This window comes from Solea solea, chromosome 13 (genome assembly GCF_958295425.1).
Source record: "Solea solea chromosome 13, fSolSol10.1, whole genome shotgun sequence".
NCBI classification, from domain to species: domain Eukaryota; kingdom Metazoa; phylum Chordata; class Actinopteri; order Pleuronectiformes; family Soleidae; genus Solea; species Solea solea.
In genome coordinates, this window is record NC_081146.1 from 4245664 (window position 1) to 4267911 (window position 22248).

A 22248-nucleotide genomic window follows, 5' to 3' on the forward strand; every position below is an offset into this window, starting at 1 on the left:
ATTCTTCTGGTACCTTTTGTGCAAGGTGAAGAAAGGATCGTTGAGTTTTGAGTCAATAAAGTTTTCTCTACTAATGTGTTGAGTCAGAAAGCAAATGAAACCAACAGTGTGCCTTATTGATAAACAGGTTTACCCTTTTTTTTCTCTTTTTTTTTTGACATTCAGGTTCAGATTGAGGTTAACTGATCTTTGAAACTGTAGATATCTGTGCAAACTGATGCAGGTCTGTTCATGTTCATACATCAAGCTGCTGCTGCTGCTGTTATTTTTATAAATGTTTTAAATTTATTTAAACATTTGCTATTACTTTAGAGACCAAAAATGGACACATCAAGGTGAGCATCAAATAAATCTTTAATTTACAGTCTCTAAGAAAAAAAAAAAGATGGAAGCAACACCTCTATAAAAAAGAAATACCCAAGGCAGGCAACCTTTACACAGCTGAACATGAATTTCACCCTGTGGGCCTGTATTGTACAAATAAGACCAAAACACCCACAGTAAGGCACAAACTGCAACAGCGGTGAGCCAAACACGAATCAACAATCATTAATCCTAGGCATAGAAAAGATTTGTTTTATTCACGGAGTACACACGATCAATCCTATTCTCAATCTACGCTCGCACAATTCTGCACACGCGTTACATATTTGACGAAACATCACTGGTTGAAGAGAACACAGATCACAAAATCAACAATACAACAACTAACGACAACACAAATCGCCTTCACACTCACGAGTCACAATGCTCTCTAGTCAGGTACAAAAACTACAATGATTGTCTCTGGAGCGGGGAAAATGAAAATCAACATTCTTAGCGTTAACTGATTAGTGGTACCAACCATCAGACACAATACGACTGTAAAGACGAGGATTCTCTAACAGCACAAACAGTGTTTTTTAATGAACATGTTAAATGTGCATGCAGTTTGCCTAATAATGAAAGTATACATTGCTGGCAGCTGGATTTATAGACCTGCTGGATGTTTGACTGCAGAGGTTGACAACAATGACCCGCGCAGTTTGGTCCCACCGTCCCATCGGGGTCGTACTAAGTTGGTGAAACAGTGATGCTTTTATGTCAGCATGAACTACAGTGTATTCATTGCTATTGAAGCTAGTTCTTTTTCCACATTCATTGTTCATTGAAGTCATTTTGGCCGGGCCGCCCTGGATGCGTGCACAGTGCGTGACGGCTGCTACGCTACATCTGCAGCATCTTGCATTCCTCTGTTGTTCACACAGGAAGCATTTAGGGCTTAACTTTAAAATGACTGTTTAACTAAACTATACTCAACTGAACGCCTGGACTCTTTACTATGAATCTGCACGTCCATGAGTCCTGCAGATAGTTTACAATTCAAGCCCAAAAAGTCAACGGGTTCAGGAAACTGAAATTCTAGAGTGCTTTTACTTTGAAATGAGTACAGGTGTGTTTGTGTGTTTGTGACAGCTGTGACTGGATTGTGTTCTGTGTTCTATTAAAAAGAGCCACATCAGGAGTGTCTCACATGGCCACAGTGTGGCTGCTCTAATCAGCAAGTGTTATTCTGCTCACACATCCATTGTGGACCCATCCTTAGATTTCTTTGCAATTACCGATGCCAGTTATTACTAAAGAAGCATTTATCTCAAATTCTACTCAGGAAACATTTCTTCTGTGTCACAAATGACTTAAGTCGATTTGAGCTACAATGCAAAACTTTTGTTTCATATAAAGAAATTTGAGTTTTCATCAAAAACATTTAGTCTAGATCTAGGAAGTGGTTGTATCCAGGTAAAGTAATGATCCTATTGTGAAATTAATGAACTTTAATGGCAAAAGCGGAGTCAAAAAAAACATCTCTTTTCTACATTTATTGATCCATTGAGTTGGATAATTTTGCTGAGCAAGATCCCGCAGCGACACAGAAAGACAGTTAAGATTTGCAGCAGACTCCTTCACAGCTCAGTGATCGTCTCCGTCTGTTTTCCCCTCGTTATGGTCCTGTCCTCTCTCGGCCTCCTGTGAACCACCTTGTTCCCCATTGGCCTGGAACTTGTCATGGGCCCACCTGGGGCCATTGGTGGCGGAGCCTGCTATGGCTTTGCGGATGATGAAACGTGCCCTTCCATGCGAGACGCTTCCCCGCCCTCGCCCTCTAATATGGTCTGCCTCCCCTTCTCTGTTGTCGTGCTGAGAACAAGGAAAAGTATGAAGGACTGTCAAGACAAGGACGAGCTTGAGCTAGATGAGTCTAAATGACAAGATGTGATCAATCTGAGCATGAATGAACGAGAGATTGACCCTACCAAATAGTACTGTTTGCTCTTGGGCGTGTACTCTGGTTCCCATCCTTCACCTTTTTTTTGGTGCTCTGCCATTTTTACGGGGTTAATGTGTGAACTGTTCCCCTGACAGTTGCCTCTGTTCCAGCCCCTTCCACGGATTCGTACTTGCTGTAATTAGAGAAAAAGAAAAGGACGTGAGATCACTGACCGAAGACACCGCGAAAGTCAAATGTTACAGTGGTAGCTCCTATGAGGGAGTGACGCCTAATTAAAGGTCCAGGGTAGGGATGTCCCGATACAACTTTTTCACTTCCGATACGATACCGATATTGCAGCCTTGAGTATTGGCCGATACCGATATTGATCCGATACAATATCAGCACGAATCAGACATACTTTAATTACATATTTTGTAGTGTGGAATGTTAGAATAGGCTTGATCAAGTTATATTACTTGTACAGAAAACAATAGTCAGCAACAGTAGGTATGAGAAAAACTGAACCATTTATTATTAACCAATGGGTTACATCAATTTTAACCTTCAACATAAGAATATTGGATTTTTTTCCATGTTTATTTCATACAGTCTATGGTTAATTTCATCAGGAGGAAAGTACCAAGTGCTAATGGGGGTGTTTTCACAGGTAACAGCGTGTCTTCAGAGAACACCCCCCTTGTTTTCACTATTTTGGATTAGCCCAACCCACACAGGGTGAGCGACTCGTCCTGCAGGTAAACTCAGAGTTACCTGCAGTCATCGGATATTGGACCAATATCCGATATCAATATTGGATCAGGACATCCCTAGTCCAGTGTGTAAGAATTAGTGACCCCTAATGGTGAGACTGAAGCATGTCAGGGTAGTATGGATGCCTATGCATACCAGTAAGGATGAAAACTCTCTTTCACAACTCTCAAGTCTATTCAGGCTGCTGCAGAAAAACATGAGGATGATGGTGGCCTCCATTAAAGCAAGGCCCTCGCCTAACGTCTATACAGACAGTTTATTTTAAGATTAAGAAAGCAATTGCACAAATCCTAAGTCTCCATTAAGTATGAAGTGTAATATCTATGAATAAACCCTTCTAACTGTTACAAACGGTTTTGTTCAACTTACAAATCCTCCAAGTGTTCTTCCTCTTTCAGGCCCTGGTGATCCCCCCTGACCCAGTCGAGTCTTATTAAAGCCTTCATCTTTGGCATCAGACTTGTTTGCGGGCAAATCTTCTACTTGTTGGGATGTTCTTGATGAGGAAGACGAGGATGAACTTGAGCGAGAGCGCTTCTTATTGCTTTTTCTAAAAACAGATATGGTATATGTAATAAGTCTTTCATGACCATCTGTTTATATTCCAGGACATGTGTATATATATATATATGAATAAAAGTGTTAATGAAAGAATGGAGGGAAACTGTACATACTCTGATCTTTTGTGGCATTTGGAGAACTTTTCCATCGATCGCTCTCTGCTAGAATTTGGGGACTCTCGTCCCTGATCCTGTTTATGATCACTTTCATGGGTGGAATATTTTTTACGGCGCTCAATATCCAAACGGAGGTCCATCGCGTCACCCTTTATTTTTTCCCCGCCGTCCTGAGCAAAGCAAAGCAGAGCACAACGTAGTGGACAGACTTTGAATTAGCATGAAGAGGCTTTCAGTCTGATCTCAGCCAAGCTGGTTTGCAAGCCTAAGTTATTCTATATTAATTACATGTCAAGGAGAAATGGAGACAAACCTGTGTAACAGCCTGCTGGCATGAATAAAAACAAGTCATAGTGAAGTGAATGTTCCTGTTCAATTAATGGACCAGTAGCTTTTAGTCGGACCTAAAAATCTGAATCTTCCTCGCCAAGCATATGTTTATTTGTTTTGATCCTTCAATTAGGCTATTGAAATAATGTATGAAAATCAATGGGCAGAATAGGCATAGAGTCAGCTGTATTTTAAATCAGTGGTATGTTTAGTCAGGAGAAAACCTCTTCACTTTTACATTCACTTGCTTTTGAGACGTTCCAAGAACTAAAGAGTCCACAACTATAGTTTTCTTGCATATTCATCATGTTTATGGTCACATCGAGCAGCTGATTCACAAACATGTCATTGTTGTGATGTGCCTACTATTTCAAAACAAATGACTTGTCTTTTTATGTTGTTTATCATACAGGTGTGGTACAATAATAAAAATGCACTGTTTTGTTCATCAATGAATTGGTTTAGGTGTTTTTATTGTTAAAGTGGTTAAGACTGTCTTTGGTTTTTCATCTGAAACGGACGTGATAAACTGAAGAATTGTTGGTTTATTGACAAACAATATATTTCAGAACAAATGCATTTTTTGAAATTTGGGAAATACTGATTGATGGATAATTTTTTTTTTTACATTTTATGGACCAAACAACTAATTAATTACTTAACTGCAGCCCGGTGTCATATCTCTTGGATATCCTGTACTGATACAAATGTCCATTAGTTTTGATATACTCCTAAATCTGTGATGTAAATGGCTGGGATTTATCTGTACATGAATGATTAAGAACATGAAGATACTATTTTTCATGCTGGTTTGACTATTAAGTGTAACTGTTTTTTTTGAGGGGAGGGGATCATTTTTACGCTTGTTTGAAAGTGGTAAACCATTATAGTAAATACAGAAGCATGTAAATGTAAGCTCAAGTGCACATAGTACTTGCTGAAGGTTATTTCCGTTGCTAATTGTTTTTAAGAGAATACTTACGAAGACAATTGTTTAGTCCTTTGTACAGCTTTGGCACAGTGGCTTCCATTTCTGACTCTTTTTTGATTCTTTAGCCTTGGTCAGGCTTGTGCCCACAATACAATCAATTCACCATGTGTGAAGGTGACATAATCAAACAACAAAGTCAAAGTGCCTTGTTTTTTTATTTGCATTTCTTAGACTTTGAGCGTCTCCCGTCAAGGAAAGCCACAGGCTTTAGGAGAGCGCAGTCAAAAGGCATCTGTCTCGCTCACTGTGTTGTTGTTTGGTTTTCCAACAAACGTCATACTGCAAAATGGTGAGTCACCTTGTAAGTGCCATCCTCTGAGCATTTCACCGCCTCAAAAAGCTGCGAGTGTTTCTTAAATGCACTTGTTGAAACGTCAATTATCCTGCGGGGAAAGAAACACCGTTAAAACGAGACAATTCAACGCACATAGTATAGAGACACTGTACAACACGGATGCCAAAAACAACAAACTCCAAGCAGTGTTGAACCACGAAGCCAAAAACAAAAAAGCAAAACAAGAAACACTGGTGAGAAAATAAAACTGACCTCCACCGAGCATGAGAACAAATAAGCGAAGATTTTCAGGTAGGAAAGGTGAAAGAAATACCTGAAAGCTGTTAAAAGAGGAGGTGAAGCCACAGCACACTGAAGGTGAGAGGGTCACTCAATAGGCGACTCTACCTGTGTATCTCTGGGCTTTTTCTCGGCTTCATCATTTCCTTCTCGGCAGCTCGTCGTTGGTACATGGTGAATCGCTGGTTTAGAGTCATGCCAGAAGATGGAAAGTGCTGAGCTGTGAGAGTTAACGGTGAGAGACAGAGAGAATGGCGGTATGTGGATTGATTTTAGACCAGTGTGAATTGCATTGCCGGTCACAATTATTATTGTTTAATTTGAGTGTTCTAGTTTTTCCAAGTATTTATTTCCATGGATGAACCAAAACCAGACCTACCTGTGTAGTCACTGTGTCCATTAACACTTTTACAACTGATTTTTCCAGAACATTTTACTTCCGTATTGCCCACCCCTAATGTTCTGTTTTACATCTTTCAAAACAAAACGGTGCTTTTTTCAGAAACAAAATGCATTTGTGATGATTTGAAAGTAAACTTGAGCCTATCATGAGTGGGCAAAACAAATGCAATATGGCTTGTGATTCTGAAAAATAGATGCTTTACTTCATTATTGAAACACTTGGTTAGCAGAGAGCATGTCGGGGTGTGTGTGTGTGTGTGGGGGGGGGGGGCTCACCTTTGATGTGGTGAAGGATGGTGACTATGTGATGAGCAAAGAGCTCAGAGGGACTCCTGTGGAACTGAGCAGCCTGAACGTGTTGAAAGATGGAGCGGAACTCCTGATCCTTTTTTGAGGACTGCACAAGATCCTGAGACAACTGTCGCTCCTCGGCTAAAATATCAGACGAGCTGGAAATGACCCAAGAAAAGACATTTTTGTTTTGTCTGTAGCAGCGAAAACAAGTACTACAGGACAGAGAGGCATGATATTGACCGTCCTAACATCAAAAACACAGGTGACTGACCTGATGGTTGTGTAACTCAACATCCCAGTCTCATATTTTTTATTTGAGATGTTTTATATGCTGAGGTTTTGTTATGGTGATGTTTTAATACTAGGATATACCTTAAAGTCAGTTATCAGCCTACAAGTTCTAGAAGTTCTGGTTCAGTGAGGAAACATCAAACGACTTTTAGATGCTCACCTTATTAAGCCATCTGCAAGAAAATCCATTCTGACATTAACTTTTGGTTCCTTTTGTCTTGAGGACACGGGAGACGAGTCCGTTCCCCTGACCATAAACATCTCTCTGTCAGAGTTCCTCCGTGGTGTTGGAGGAGATTGTGCCATCTTCCTGGCTTTACAACTCGTGTCCGAGGACATTCCTTCAAGCTTTCCCGCCAACTCCCTCTTTGCGAGGGCAGCAGCGAGAGCCGCTGATTCCTCCGGCTTTCGACCGTGATACATCTCCTCTGCCATGCCGTCAAGGTCACTGTTAGCGACCTGAGAATAGGTTGCTTTCTTCCATTTGCCATAGCATTCCTCAAAGAGTTCACTGGCTGAGTAAGTGACCTTGCTGTTTAGCTTAGAGGACTCGCCCCCATTGTGCCAGTCCTTGTGAAGTGATTTAGAATGAGGCACGATGACCATTTCCTCCTCGTCTCCGCTTTCAACATGCAGAAAAGGAGACGTTTTCAAGAAGCTTTTCAGAGACATTTCTCTGTCAATGTCCCCTTTGTACTTCTTGGACATTGAGTCAGCGTGAAGTGCTGATGCTTTGCCATTTACTTTCCTCTGCTCCACATCCACATCATTTGCCTCTGAGTTAGTGCATTTTTCAGGTGTGGCTTTTTTATTTTGCTCCTCCAGAAACCTAAACAATGACAAAGAGATGAAGAGCTGCATCTAACTTAGGCATTTAGACAATTTAGGCTGACAGTTTGTAATATTTAGGAAAAATCTTCATATAAAAATCAGAGTCGGATCTATGAAAACACACACACACACCTGTGTAACACTGTTGTTAGGCAACACAAGTTTTTCGAATATTATTTTACACTGTTTTTATGACAACCGCACCCAAACCTTGCAACGCCAAGGAATTGCTAAGATAAAAGTGTTTTTGTGATCTACAAACACACATGAAAGCATTTAAGAACCAAACAGTAATTCATAACGTGGCTGTTGCACGTCTCTAAAGCTCGCATAGTTTGATAAAAGCTATGTCAGAACTGATTTGAGAGAAGAAAAGTAAAATCAGCCTTACTTTCTGAAGGCGATGGAGATTGCCGTTTTATCTCCATCCAGGTATTCTTCACTGGAGAAGAAGTCGTAGCTGGGAAGCATTGGATTCAGATTTTCATGGGAGACTTTTTTGGGGGAGGGTGAACTACATATCGCCTTCCAAGAGGGGGCACCATTGTTGGTGTCGTTTGTGTGTTTAGGGGAGGGACCAGACTGGTTTGTAGTTTGGCTGCTCTGACCAACAGTAAGTGCAGAACTGGGTCTCTTTGGACTGCTGCTGCAGTTCTCCAGACTCTGCCACTTGCCCTCACTTTTCCCATTGCCCGTGCTGTCTTTGGCGTCTCCGTTGGCATCGAGATCCACTTGCTCCCCATCGCTCCCTCCTTCCTTCTGTGCGTCCTTTAAGGCCGAGGTCTCATCTTTCACGTCTTTTGACTTCTGATTAGCCACAAACACGGCTGGCCTGCATTTGGGAGAGGACGAGTGCGAGGATGAAGAAGAATGACGAGATTGCCTGGATAACGGTGAGGAGGATCTGTCCGAGTGGTGCGAGGGACCACTGGGGGGGCTTCCTGAGCGTTTTTGGAGGTTGTTGTACGATTGCCTGCGCGGATTGTTTTGCTGCTGCTGCTGCTGCTGCTGCTGTTGCTGCTGTTGCTGCTTTTGTGGGTGCTGCTTGTAATTCTTCCAGTTGGGACGGAAGTAGTTGTTGTTGTTGTTGTAGCCCCCACCACCGCCACGCTGGTAGCGTCCGCGTGGAAAGAAGCCCCGCCCTCGGCCCCTGAAGTTGTATGGCCTCCGGAAGCCGCGGTGGTAGCCTCGGAACTCCCGGTTGTTCTGGTAACCTCTCGGATATTTCTTCTCCCGGTTATAAGATGGAGAATGTGATCTTGACCGTGACCGAGACCTAGAGCTGTAAAAAGAAGAAGGCACATTATTCATTCCTCTAAAGAGATGACAATTTTAATGGTTTTTGGTTCCAAAAATGGAAATCTCTGCCATCTATTATCCCTACTGATGTGTTTTATTAATACACTGCAGATAGCTCTTTTCACTTTGTATAAACATTGTCTTTGCATACAGTACGAGTCAAGTTATAAAATACTATTTTTTTTCCACTTTTTATTGACATTTAAACAGATTGACTGTGACCAACACTCCAACACTGACAGGTTCACTCACAGTAAATGAAGCCTTTAAATGTGATGGACCCAACTTTGAATGATTACTTGCAGATCTCCTCTACTGTGAACCTGTGATTCCTTTGTCGTGACATCAGAATGTGAGGGCAATGAAAGTCAGACCTTTATGAACCAAAACATGGTCACATGGTCTCTTGACTTAATCAGATGAGCTGGTTTGGGACTAACTAAGGATGAAGTAAAGCAAGTTTGATCAAACTTTCTGAACAATGTTTAAAATTTGTTCTACGCTTTAATATCACAGTCAACATAACAACTGGGGGAAAAGTGAGTCTGAATGCAGCATTTGTACACAGTGTGGTACAAACATCTGAAACCACTTTTCCAAACCACAAAAATTCACAATAGACGGAAGTGCAGCTATATCCAGCAGCAGCCATACATCAGTCTGACATTAGCATTAAACATGTGGGCCTCCGTGCTGATGGGAGCCCACAAAAGAAAAAAAAGCAAAGATGTCAGTGTGACTGAGGAAGGCTGCAGCTCCAGGCTTGTCCACATGGTGTCTCTATCGAGCTTCTGATGATAATGAATGTGCCTTGAGACGTATTCATGCAACAACCTTTAACGTACTCCTCAGAGTAACCTCCATGCAGTACAGCACGTTCTTTATGTCAAATTGGCGATTTTGACTTCTGTCTTTTGAGTTTTACTACATTTTTAAAACAATATCCACATCTTTTGTCTGCCCTCTGAATTTACACCATTGACACCATAACAACAATACATCTCTAGTCCTCTTCAACCTTTCTACAACTGTCAAATAAAACTAATAGTAGTCCGTTATTGATTAGAATCTGTGTAGCAATCGAGTAGAAAAAGTGGGAAAATGAACACTTTTACATGCAAAACTTTCAGTAAACTACAGAATTCTCAGCTGAACTGGGAGAGCAAAGCAACGCCACACTAAAATGCCCAAACACATTTTAAAGCCATGCATAAAAGGCTGATAAAGCACCACAACTCACCCAGTGTGTTTTTTCATTGGAATACAGAATGTTTAAAGAAGGCAGCAGCGCACTGAGCAGCACTGCATACTCACAGTGCGAGCCACAGACACTGCATCTCCTCTGACCAGCTCTGGTAAAGTGGGGGAGTCACATGGACCATATGACGGGGAGGAAAAAAAAAAAAAAGCTTTGACTCTATGATTGCCAGTTACCAGAGCTGTTCATGCAGTGCAGTAAAAGCTTTAGAGCAAATTCATTAGGTGCTTTTATTTAAGTGATCTTAATGTCATATGCAAGCAAGATACACTAAAGTTTCTTTCATTAATCATGTGCTAAGTCACTGTGGAAACACGCATTACTCCTTTTTAATTACTGAGGTGTAAAAAGTAAGGTATGAAGGACACAGTGAGAGGTAGAAAATGCTTCTGTTTTTCATTATTAGACATGTTTTACCAAGGAGATGTACTAAGGAAATGAATACTTTCTGTCTGTGTTGCGTTTCTTGGCTGTTTATTAGTCAGCATTTGTACAAAAGAAAAACCCAATGCAAATTTGTGCTTTCATGCTTTTGCGATTCCACGAACCCATCTACACATGTGCAAGGTGGTTTCAGGAAGAGAAGTTTATTAGATTCTTTCCATGTCTCTTCTTTATCCTAATTTTAATACGAGCTGCAGCGTTGCCAGGAAATGAGCTGCCCTGCCAGTTTCCCTGCCATGCCACAGTCAATCTGCCAGAAACAGCAGAGGCTTCGGAGCCAGAGGATCACCCTACAACCGGGGCTTGTTTTTCCATCAGCAAAGCAACAAACATCAAATGCTGCTTAGATTTGCTTGATAAAATCCTTCAGTGTGCCACTGACTTTAAAGGACATGCAAATATTTTCCCATGCAGTGCAATTTAAACTATATTTAACGACATTTGCACACACTCCAGTTTTGTTCACTAAGCGACAGCTGAAGTCTTTCTCAAACAACAATTTCCTCTGGACCCAGGAGCTGACTCCAGACTTTGGGTCGGACCCAAATCCATTTAAAAAACTGCACCAGCTTTGTTCATTTAAAACCCTTCACAAAATCCAGGACAGGACCAGGTCTGACAGGAAATGAACAGAATTATTGCAGACGAGAAACTAAATAAAATAAAAAATAAAAAATTAGCATCAACATTTAAGACAAATGAAATGTATGGAATTAGCGTGGGAAAGAAGTAACATGTGGATGTTTTCTGCTGCACCTGCTTCCAGTTTCTCTTTTGTTCATGACTGCCAACTTTTATGGGTCACCATTACTTCTGAGAATTAGGCGGATCAGTGTTTTCACCATATCTAGTATCTCAAGTATCAGGTAAGACTCGAGACTGAAATATCAAACCTTTTAATGAGGAACAGCCAAAGAAAACAAAGCTGCTCGTAAGCACAAAGAACACGGGGAAACGGATCGTCAAACGGACTCTTACCTGTAACGGCGCTTCCTGGAACGAGACCTGGAGCGACTTCTGGAGCGGGAGGTGGAGCGGGATCTTGACCGGGATCTTGAGTGGCTCCGGGACCTTGAGGCAGATTTTGTGGATCTGGACATCACTGCAGCCAGTCCACCTCAAACTGTCACACACAAAAAAACAGTTGTACGTCCAAGTTAGGATTTGGAAAATGTTAGAAGGCAAATCTGACAAAAAATAAAATGCCTGTCACCTTTTTAAAACACGGGGTATTAATCATCTGCATGAACAGCTGAAGGAGCATTTAGCCTCGCCAACAATAATGAACTAATCAAAAGCCCAGAGTCCAAGAAATCCATGAAATCGAATATCCAGCACAGATTAACCGTCGCAGATAGACTTCAAAAACAGTCCGTGAAGACAGAGCAGCTGTGAAAAAGGCAGGGCAGCAGTGTGTCGTAGTGTAGGGCATCCAAACACAACCTGTTTTATTTAGACACTGATCATTTGCATAAAGGGGAGTCTCGCGTCAGTCGTCCGACTACTCAACTGTTGGGGCAACTAATAAATACCAACACAATCAGTCAGATCCAACAAATATGATTCTCCTCAACAGCAGAGGGAAAATAAACCAGTCACCTAAGTCACATGAAAATACAACAGCTTTTGTGTTTTACTATTTTTATGATGGACTCCAGTTAGCACTACATTTAATCCTAATCCTAATCTGACACCCTGTTTAATGTATATAATATTTAGTTAATACATTATTCATAATTAAAATATATAAGTGCACTGTAGTGCAGACACAAAATCAGATGTTGGCAGTAAATGTTGAAGTTAAACCATTCTGTGTATCATTTATTATTTTTTAAAAGTTATCATCTATTGACTGCGCTGATTTCCAGCCACAGAAAAACAACGCAAGTTGAACATCAAGTTCTATATCAACACGTCAAAAACACGCTGTTGGATCATCGTGTTTTTGACATTACTGGTTATTTGCTTGGTGGTAAATACATCAGCAAAAATGTCTCATTTACAGCTGAGATGTGTTAAACGGGCTGATATATGGTCATGATTGATATCTTTATTATTATTTAACACAAATAATTGGACAGTAACACATTATTACTTATATATATTACTTAACCCGGTAAAGTAGTGTAAAGGATTATAATTTACTAAAGATTAGTAATATGACAATTACTAAGTAATGTGGAGTTACTGTTACTTGTTTGTGATTTGTTTAAGAATTCGAAGCAAGTGGAAACTTGTACATGACATTTTGATTGTTTACAAAAGTCATGTAGTAATTAGGGCTGTCATACAATAAAGTCTTTCTTAATTTCAGAGGTTTAATCATTCATTGCGATTAGTTGCAATGTGTAGAAGCAACTTTTACCAGTGTACTGTATCTTGATCGGGAATCAATTAAACGCAAGGGAAATTACTAACAGTCTAAAATGATACAGGCTGAGTGATTTAGAGAAGAATGATTCCTCTCAGCAGGAATTCCTGACTAAGTTATTAATCCCCAGTCTTTTTCCTGAAGTTGCTTTTTGTTCCAGTTTTTTTTTTTAAGGTGCATATGCTACATGATGATCAGCTGTCTTTAAACAGCTGAGCAAGCAGCTCCGATGAGAAACTGCACACAATTCAATCACAAATGATTGATTATCACATTAAAATCTTAACATCAATAGCCCTAATAGTAATACAACAAGTAATGTAACTTATTACGTTTGATCCTAAATAATAAAGAAAGTAATTTAGTTACTTGTTGAAGTCGTAAAATGTAATAAGTAAGACTTGGCCAGCACTGATCATACCAATGGGAAAGTAGTAAATTACAACAGTTGCTGCTTCACCTCATCACATTTGCCTGTGGTTAAGCATCTGTTTCCCAGAGATATGATGACTTTTAACTGTGTGCTCAGTAAACTCAGACCACCATATTTGTGTAGCATTGAAAGATGTGTCTTTTTCACTCCCCCAGGACTTCACTTGTACGCGCCTGTTATTTTTTATTGATTTCCTGTTCTTTCAGGACCTACACAGAGTTCTCTGTGGCTCATGATCCTCTGAATTCGGTAAATGCCACGGATCAAACATAACTGATCTTTCATTATTATTATTATTATTATTATTATTATTATTATCATCCTCCGGGACAGTGGAAAGAGGAAATTGACAGCTACACACGAGAGGGATTTCACAAATGGTGCGTGCGATCACATGGACGTCTCAGTGTATATCCCCCAGCTACTATTTTGGAGAGGATTGAAATGGATCCGTGTCACCCCAGCACCCCCCTCCTCGTGCTCTGTGAACTTCCCACTCCCCTCAGTCCTTGTTGTCTTTGGCTTTCAGAGAATCATTTCCTGAAGGTCCAGCCTCAGCATACCCGTCAATACAGCTTACTGTGCACATTTGAAGTATGGCATTCACATGTGCCCCCTCTTTATCAAAAACCTCTCCATTTTCACCAGGAAAACTACAACTTTCAACTTTAAGCAGCTTATGGAGAGAACATCTATTGCTTTGAATCTGTATGAACGTTTTAAAGGCCAACACATTTTCATTTGGCTGAAATTGGTTGACGTGAAACTAAGAAAGTGCATACTCCAGCTAATGAAACTGTTGATTTATGACCGTTTAACACACAAACTAAATTTAGCCATGTACAGTACGTGTGAATACATGGATGCCTTGGCCTCCTGACCTCGGTAGGAAAATGAAACGGGACTGTACAGCAGAATCGGGTTCAATAGCTCCGCTCTGGAACCTCGATTGATAACCAGCTGCAGCTGTTGCTCCTCCACGCTGTGTGGTCTGCAGCGTAATCACTGACATTTTCAGTTTCTCAAACACACTCTTTTGATGTGCTGCTACTAGAATGCAGTGCACACACAGTTACCAACACACATGAATTCAGACAGACATGCACTTGAAGGGTTTCCCCTGTAACACACAACCTAAACCTGAAAAACAAGCACCAGCATCAACGTCTGACTCATACTTGGGCTGTAATAACGTTGTGATCATTAATACCATTCCACCACATCTTATTGTGGTGCAGTCACACACAACCGCACAGCACATCCTTCCTAGTTTACACCATAACTTCAGGCAGCTTTATCACTGTAGGTGAACTTGTTATCAAATTACTTAAGTAAGGATAAAAATATCCACAGTTTTAACAAATGATGGTGAACAAGAGGCTAATGGCACTTTTCCATTATACAGTTCAAGCACTACTCGACTCTACTAGCGCGACTCTACTCGGTTTGTGTATCAGGCACATCATTTTCCATTACTACATAGTATGGCTGTGACACAAACGCCACCAAACACAGGAACATCTGCATTGATGGCTGATGGACCTCGGTGTACTTTAGCTGACAGCAGCTGTGGGCGGGTTTGATTCTTGTGTTGAACGTGATGCTTATGACCAGTGACGATACTCACTGACCAATCAGTGACCGGCAGTCTGTTGACGTCACATTTTAATATCGGCTCAGCTCACTTGGAATCTCTGCAGAGCAGGTACCAACAAAGCACCAGGTACTCTCTCTAATGGAAAAGCAAAAAAAAACCAGTATAGTCGAGCCGAGTAGTGCTAGAACTTTATAATGGAAAAGTGCCATTAATGCAAGTAGAGTTTAAAACGGGTACTGCAATCCATACTACAACTATTGGAGAGCACCGTCTCCCCTCTAGCCTGGGTCAATCCTGCCAAATCTGCACAATCCCTCTGCAGATCCGTCTGGAAAGGCCACTGTTTTGGCCAACTACAGAAAAAAATAAGGGGACCAATCACAATCAGGTTTTCCCCCGTTGAATTAGAGGCAGGCTTCAACATGATGGCACCCGAAGACCAGCTGTCTTTCGATTCTTCTGTTTATTCCATTTTAAGCGATTAGCTCCATGGAGTTCCTCAAGCAAAAGTTGTTTGACGTCATTACTAGATAGCCCTCGCTAGAAAACTACAACAAGCTCATTTGTCGACACGTTTTCCGTCGCTCTGCGTACATCTTTTGGATCACTGGTCTGATTGGTTGTTGATCTATTCAATTGCATGCAGAGGCATTTTCATCTACCTCTGTTGGTCACACCTCTTGGAAGTGGCTATCATGTCCAGTGATGACGTCTATCACTCGCCATCTCCCGTCCCCTCTTTCCTAGAGACCTGAGGTTGCCAGGTAGTTTGATGAACCAATCCTGCATAAGCTGTGATGGATCTATGAGGAGCCACATGCACGTACATCCAACATAAACATGTTGTTCTTTCAGACAGGAACCAGTGTATATGTGTATTTGTTGAGCCAGGTACAAATCTTTACAATTCAGTGAAGTATTGAAATTATACATGTGATAAAAAATTGGCAAATCTACTGCCTCTCTGGTCAAACACTTTCTTAGTCCACACTTGTTGTCCAAGACTCCTCCCCCTTTTATAAATGCGAGAGCTGTCACTTGGTCCACTGCTTGAAGCACAGTGTAAAGCCGTGTTTCTATCATGGTACAGTTCGGTTTGGTACATTATGGCACCGTTTGGAACAGTAAAGCCCTCGAACAGGATCGTGTTTCAACTGAGAACAGTACCTTTACTTCCATGGCCGAGAGATAAGTGGCGTGAAGTTGTGCCGGTGCTCTGACAAACATACGACATTGAACGCGACACAGACAACAGACAACGGAGCAGTTCTTTTTTTCTTCTCTGTTTATGGCTGTTTCGACACGACGTGCAGCTTTGGATGAGAATAGACTGCCGCCATTGAGGAAACAACAGTCGCAGCTGACTGTCGTGGGTCTAGCTCCGCCCATACCCTACCATTCCTCTGGTATCCCAAGGGAAGAATTGAACGATTGGGGCCAGTTATTTTGGTTATTTACTGAGACTGAGAGGCTTTGTGTAAACTATGTGTACCAATGTTATCAGTGAAACCAGTAGCTAACATGTTTCCTCTATCTCTGATGACATACCATAGACATTTTCTGACTTAATGCGATACATTTCTTACATACAGCTCGCTTTAGTTTAAGATCTGGAAACAATTCTGCAAATATACTGACAACGCTGAATAAAAATCACCTGCAAACCATCTGTAGGACCCGCCCTCGTCTTTGGAAAATGACGGGTGTAAAGAATTTAGATAATGTGTTGACGTGACAAGACGGATTGAAAGAGTCGTAGTAATATGAAAGCATGTCAATAGCAATAGTGGCTGAATTTCACGTGCACAGTTACACGCCACAGATACACGCACCATTTACATTCCCCCCTCCTCCCCCCTCCTCTCTGGACTAAGCAGCGACAGCTGTACAATCCTCATCAGCTGTGTATTTCATGTAAGAGCAAAAGTAGCTCTGATCAACAATGACCCGGGCAACCTGATACATGGCTCAAAGCACACGACAAGAACCCCCTCCATTCAATCATGCTGCTCATCCTTAAGACCGGGATGCCGCGGTGGCAGCTGGAATCACATTTGTTATCTATATACGCCCCTGCAGACGCCCCGCGCGCTATTTCAGAAAAACCACAGCAACTGTCACTGGCACGATATTTCATTTACATTATTGAAATGCAGCGAGACACTTCACACGCCGGCGCGGTTAATGGATAGTGAAGCCCACTGACAACACTTGCTCGCACAAGATAAACCTTACAGCTTCCTCCGCTGGTCATTTAATGAAACAGAAATAACTTGTTCCCAACGACCCGCCTCATTGGGTTATAGCTGGATATAGACTTGTTTGTCCTGCGGGAACCTCTGTTACTGTGAGACACACAGTTGACCTCGTGCTGAGATTTCATGTAACATTATTCTCTGCCTTTCACCTACAGCGACAGATGAGAACACAGTTCGGCTTGGCATTGACTGTGGCGTCAAGTTTAACACTAACATTATCCCAGTAACTGAGGCACGTCTACAGTATATCGTATTTACTGGCTGCAGGGTAATCTGTTTTTGTGATGTTTTTCCATGGTATAGAAAGATGCACGCACATACAAATGTAATAATAATACTTTACAGCACTAGGTGCTGGAGAGAGGAGACAACAACAATAAGACATTTGCACACATCAGTTGAAGCTCTTGGAAACAGTTACCAGGGAGCAGTGTTTAAGTACACAAGTCCAGGACCAGGACTTCAGCCTAAAGGAGACTCTGGACTTGACCTTGAGCACTGATGACTTAAACTTGGACTCGAGAATTGACATTTGAAATGAGACGAAATGGAGGTGAAGGCTCTGACTTTTTCATTGACAAAGACTTGTTTTTGTTTAGATTTTTTTTTAAATACATACAATTTGGCCGAAACTATTGATTGCTATGGAAATACTGTAATACTGGGTATGTGTGTGTGCGCTTGCGAGTGCGTTTGTTTGGCAATTGTGGCCCAAAATTCCTTATGAAATGGTGACAGTTGTATCTTCTTTTTTTTTCCTTGCCTGTCAGTGATTATTATCTGTGCCAGAGTGGAGCACAAGATTCAACCTTGATGACTCAGACGCAAATAATGTACTTGAGATTCGTCTACAACACCGCATGGGAGCAAATTACTATAATATGGCTGCAATAAGTGGATGAATAAATACTTAAGTGTGCAATTTAAGTTTTTCTGCTTTGGGTTTGCTGCTGACATGAGAAGAGCCAGACAGTGAATAGTCTGTGCATTATTCCCACTCCAACAATGTGGTTTTATTAAATAAAAGACAAAAAAACTAAAACATTATTATTAATATATTTTCTTTAACTTGTGGCAAGAGCAACTTTTGTGCATAATATGACATTTATGGCCACATTGTTGCACCTCAATATCACTTGTAAATGAATCCTTTCCAAGTGGTGTTTGGTAAATGAATTAAAAACCTCATGTTATTTAACACATATGCACATAAATTACTAAAATATGGGGGGGGGGAATTTAGCAATTGTGTTTGGGGACCAGAAAAAAAATCTCCCATGACCCATTTGTGGGCCCATCCCAGGCTTTGGGAGTCACTGCTGTTAACCAAAACATCCTTTTACTACCTGTATTGTTGAGAAACATACATACAAATTCATATAATAATGATTTAAATCCAACTGCAATGTCTCTCCATGCACGTGTCTAACTAATTCTGATCTCATTTCTCTGCCCACCATGTAATTTGGGTACAGGGTGTTGCAGAATGAGAGGGGATTTAAGTCGAGTGTGGTAGGCTGCCATATTGGGAGAAAATTCTATTATTATTGTTGTTGTTGTTGTTGTAATAATAATAATAATAATAATAATAATAATAATGATGATGTCAAACTCTGTGGTCAGTTCTTGGCCAAACAACCCAAGGAGCAGTCCACATGTACTGCAGTCCAGCTCACATCACTTTCTGATGTGTCTCTGCATTATACTGTGCATTGATCATATCTTTTTACCATGAAATTCTTTTTGCATATCCATCACCGCTGTGAGTAGCAGCTAAAAACACCCGCTGCATGGTGTCTGGTCTGTACACGCAAAATGGCTTATAGTAGGGGTGTCACCGAGGCATCCTCACACTGACACGCTCAGCTTCTCAGCTGTCTGTCATCACCATGTTTGTGGAACTCGCTCGCATACGAGAGAAGTCGGCGGTTAAAGCTGTGTGTTTTTGTTCAGGCTGGAGCTCACACTAAATAGCGATGTTATACAAGTGAAGCTGATGTTTAGCTGTGTTTGCATGGTCTGGACGCACAGTTGGCATCTCTGTTGTGGTAATCATGAGTGGCATGTTGTACAACCAGAATGCTTTCATTTCTGCCGTGGATGCAGTGCCCACATGGCACCAATAAGCCTGCACTCATTTAATGCTCCTAATTTTTGCTTTCAGGGGAGATGGACACAACAGTTTGTGACACATGCAAAGGGAATTGATCACTAAATAGTCACAAAGAAAGTCTGCAGTGTCTGTACTGATGCACTGTGAAAACACGGTGCCTCCCTTCACTTTCACAAGTCATTTTCTACTCTCGCACCACTGATATGTGGATATATGTGGACATTCAACACCTAGATATTAAAAGATAAGCATCATCTCCACTAACAGATGGTTCATTTTACTCGTCTGTTAAGTTTTAAGGCCAAAATCTCCAACTTGCAATTAATTGTACAGATAAGGAAAACATCTAAGTAGAATCTTTTTATTTATTCAATGAATTAGCCTTTATTTAACCAGTTTAGTCCAAATGAGTTAAACATACATATAGACTGGGTTACTAGGTTTTGAATTTGAAGATCAGACTTGCTTTTCTCATGTAAACAACTTATAAGAAACCTTCTGCACTGGAACAATACGTATCATTCCCTTGTGTTCTCAAGACAGCAGGTGCACTTTGGTTTGGTTTGCCCGAGCAGTGCCAGTCTACATAAGAGGGAACACCTTTTCCTTCAGTGTGTACCTTTTATGCAGCTGGTGTTTGTTAAAGAGGATTGACCTCCACCCGGATCCGGTAGCCCAGCAGGAAATTGCATGCGAATGTTTTCAAACTTTTTTCTTTGCATCACTGGAGCAGAGAGAGCGCGGGTGTCATGTTACACCACAGACACCAGCTAGATGAGCATTTACAGGAAAGTCTACAGGACAATTCCAGTTTCCAGATTGCAGGCGTTTACTGTAGGTGGGGACGTTTAAGTGTAACCTGCAATCACAACAGTCATTCTGTCGTTGGGCTGACCACTAAAAACAACAGTTCCTACTGTAAATGAAATAACTCACTTCCACGAGATCTCTCTCAAATAAATAATAACCAATCGATACACCTTCTTGAACATTATTACCACAATCAAGTCCTTGTTGTGTCCCTGTGAGTTATTTTCTATATAACAACAACACATCTATTGGTGTTTTTCTCAAACCTCAAAATGCCAACATCCTCACATGTGATGATTTCATTATTAAGCGCAATATAAGCAATTGTTTGTTGTTTTGTTGGTACTGAGGAGCAAAGAAACTGCGCAAATATTCACATTTAAGAAGCTGAACTGTGACAAAACGTGTTCAAACGGATTCGTCAATGATGAAAATAGTTGGCCATTCATTTTGTAATCGGTAATAAATGAATAAATAGTTGCAGCCCTGGTCTGGACAGGCATTTACCAGGTGACTTCCAGTGTGTGCATTGTACACACATGATGCAGCTTTCAAATAAATAAAACAATAAATGAACATGACGTCACAAAATATGATAATAAAAGTCATATATTTAGTTTTATTGACCAACATGTGTTATTTTATATTAGTCAGACATATAAAACAGGTTTATATTATAATATTAATATTATTTTTGGTTTATAGGCTATTTATATCGGAGATTCATATTTTTCTTTGTGTGTCATGTGCTGCGTAACTGCAGCCACTACGCCTCGTTTTCCTCGTCCCTAACGCGGACAAATTCATAATTTCATTTAAAAAAAAAATTATTTTCCATCACAAAATGAAGAGGGTACGAAAATAATGAAACCAATCCACCTACCGTGTTGTTGCTGCTGCTGCTGCTGTTGTGGTCGCTGAGTATCACTGCGTCACATTCAGAAACCGGTGCGTAAAAATTGTGGGTAAAAAACCAACAAATGCGTAAAAGCCAGTTTCTCGCTGCTCTCTGCGTTCTCGTGCCCAACTCGTTTGAAGTGTGTCGGAGTGTGTGTCGCTGTGTCAGAGTGAGCGGCGCATGGTCAGCCAGAGAAAGGGGGTGTGACTCCTCTGTGACACGCGCAGCTTCATATATCCTTCCGCCTTCTGTCTGAGCGGCTTCTCCGCGTCGATCTGAAGCGCAGGAGTTTGAACGAGCAGCCGCCCTGTGATACCAACATCACTCTGTCTGCACGTGAATAATACGTGAATCATGGGAGGAGCAGCTACTGTGTACAGCTGCTGTCAAACTGTCCTGTCTGTTGGTACAAGTATCCAGTTAAATGTATTTAATCCAGGGGTTAAACAGGTCTTTGACCAGTGGAAATGACTTTCATTGACATCCACTCCCAGATTTAATGACCCTGCATGTGGAATTGTCTATGAACTTGAAGGTTGTGGGTTCAATTCCCGGCTGTGCTAGTCTACATGCCAATGTGTCTTTGGACACCTAACCCTGATGCCTGTGCAGGCAGCGTGTGAATGTGTGATGGCAAACACTGCACAGATTCACTGTATGAATGAATCAATGAATGGGTGAATGTGTGAATGGCAAAACTGGGGTGTAAAGCAGCTTTACGTGGTCATCAAGTTAGCATTAACTTTTGTAGCGATCCTCACGTTTTTAGCGCTAGAGCTGAAACAATTACTCGATTAATCGGTTATTAAACGATTACTAAATTAATGTCAACTATTCTGATAATCGATTAATCGGTTAGAAGCTTTTTTCATGATTAAAACAAGATTTCTGATTGTTTCAGCTTCTTAAATGTGAATATTATAGAACAAAGAAATCATTAAAAACAGAATCTTTTTGGTTTGTGAACAAAACAAGACGTTCGTGGACCAAACAATTACTTGATTAATCATGAAAATAATCAGCAGATTAATTGATGATGAAAATAATTGTTAGTTGCAGCTCTAGACAGCACTCGGTATCATTTCTTTATGAACTGCCAAATCAGGGGTCTCACACTCAAATGACCTGAGTGTCTAGTTTGGTCAGTGGTCAGTCAAATGAAAAAAAGTCATTGAAATAATGATATTTCACATCATTTAAAAGTAAAAGTGTTTGTTTTCATGTGGAATGATTAATAGTTCACAATATAAATGTATTTATGACGCAAAAGTAATCTATTAATAAATAAAACATAAAGCAATAATGTCATGGACATACGTAATCTGCTGTTTTAGGGATTATATGTCTGTGTCTGC

The 22248-nt window shown here is 40.8% G+C and overlaps 1 protein-coding gene across 3 annotated transcripts; it reads right to left on the minus strand.

The window, feature by feature from the left end:
- Positions 1-336: 336 nt before the first annotated feature.
- Positions 337-21118, minus strand: thrap3a (thyroid hormone receptor associated protein 3a). 3 transcript variants are annotated; one of them, XM_058648368.1, is made up of 11 exons: positions 20879-21118; positions 11392-11536; positions 7804-8694; positions 6742-7410; positions 6273-6445; positions 5703-5814; positions 5319-5403; positions 3697-3869; positions 3392-3572; positions 2295-2441; positions 337-2178 (listed from the first exon to the last, which is right to left on the minus strand). In XM_058648368.1, exons 2-11 carry the CDS (start codon positions 11511-11513, stop codon positions 1951-1953), a joined length of 2781 nt encoding a protein of 926 aa, XP_058504351.1. In that variant the 5' UTR covers positions 11514-11536; positions 20879-21118; the 3' UTR covers positions 337-1950. The 3 variants fall into 3 exon arrangements, with proteins under 3 accessions (XP_058504351.1, XP_058504352.1, XP_058504353.1); XM_058648369.1 differs by lacking the exon at positions 20879-21118 and adding an exon at positions 11627-11807; XM_058648370.1 differs by lacking the exons at positions 11392-11536; positions 20879-21118 and adding an exon at positions 9952-10047.
- Between the last annotated feature and the right edge of the window lie 1130 nt (positions 21119-22248).

Bases quoted from the DNA above. Each gene is read 5' to 3' on its own strand.
- thrap3a (XM_058648368.1), bottom strand. From the start codon at position 11,513: ATGTCCAGATCCACAAAATCTGCCTCAAGGTCCCGGAGCCACTCAAGA. The intron at 6,446-6,741 runs GTGAGCATCTAA...GGTCATTTCCAG, and splicing joins CTTGCAGATGGCTTAATAAG to CTCGTCTGATATTTTAGCCG. The intron at 3,573-3,696 runs GTATGTACAGTT...ATCTGTTTTTAG, and splicing joins AAATGCCACAAAAGATCAGA to AAAAAGCAATAAGAAGCGCT.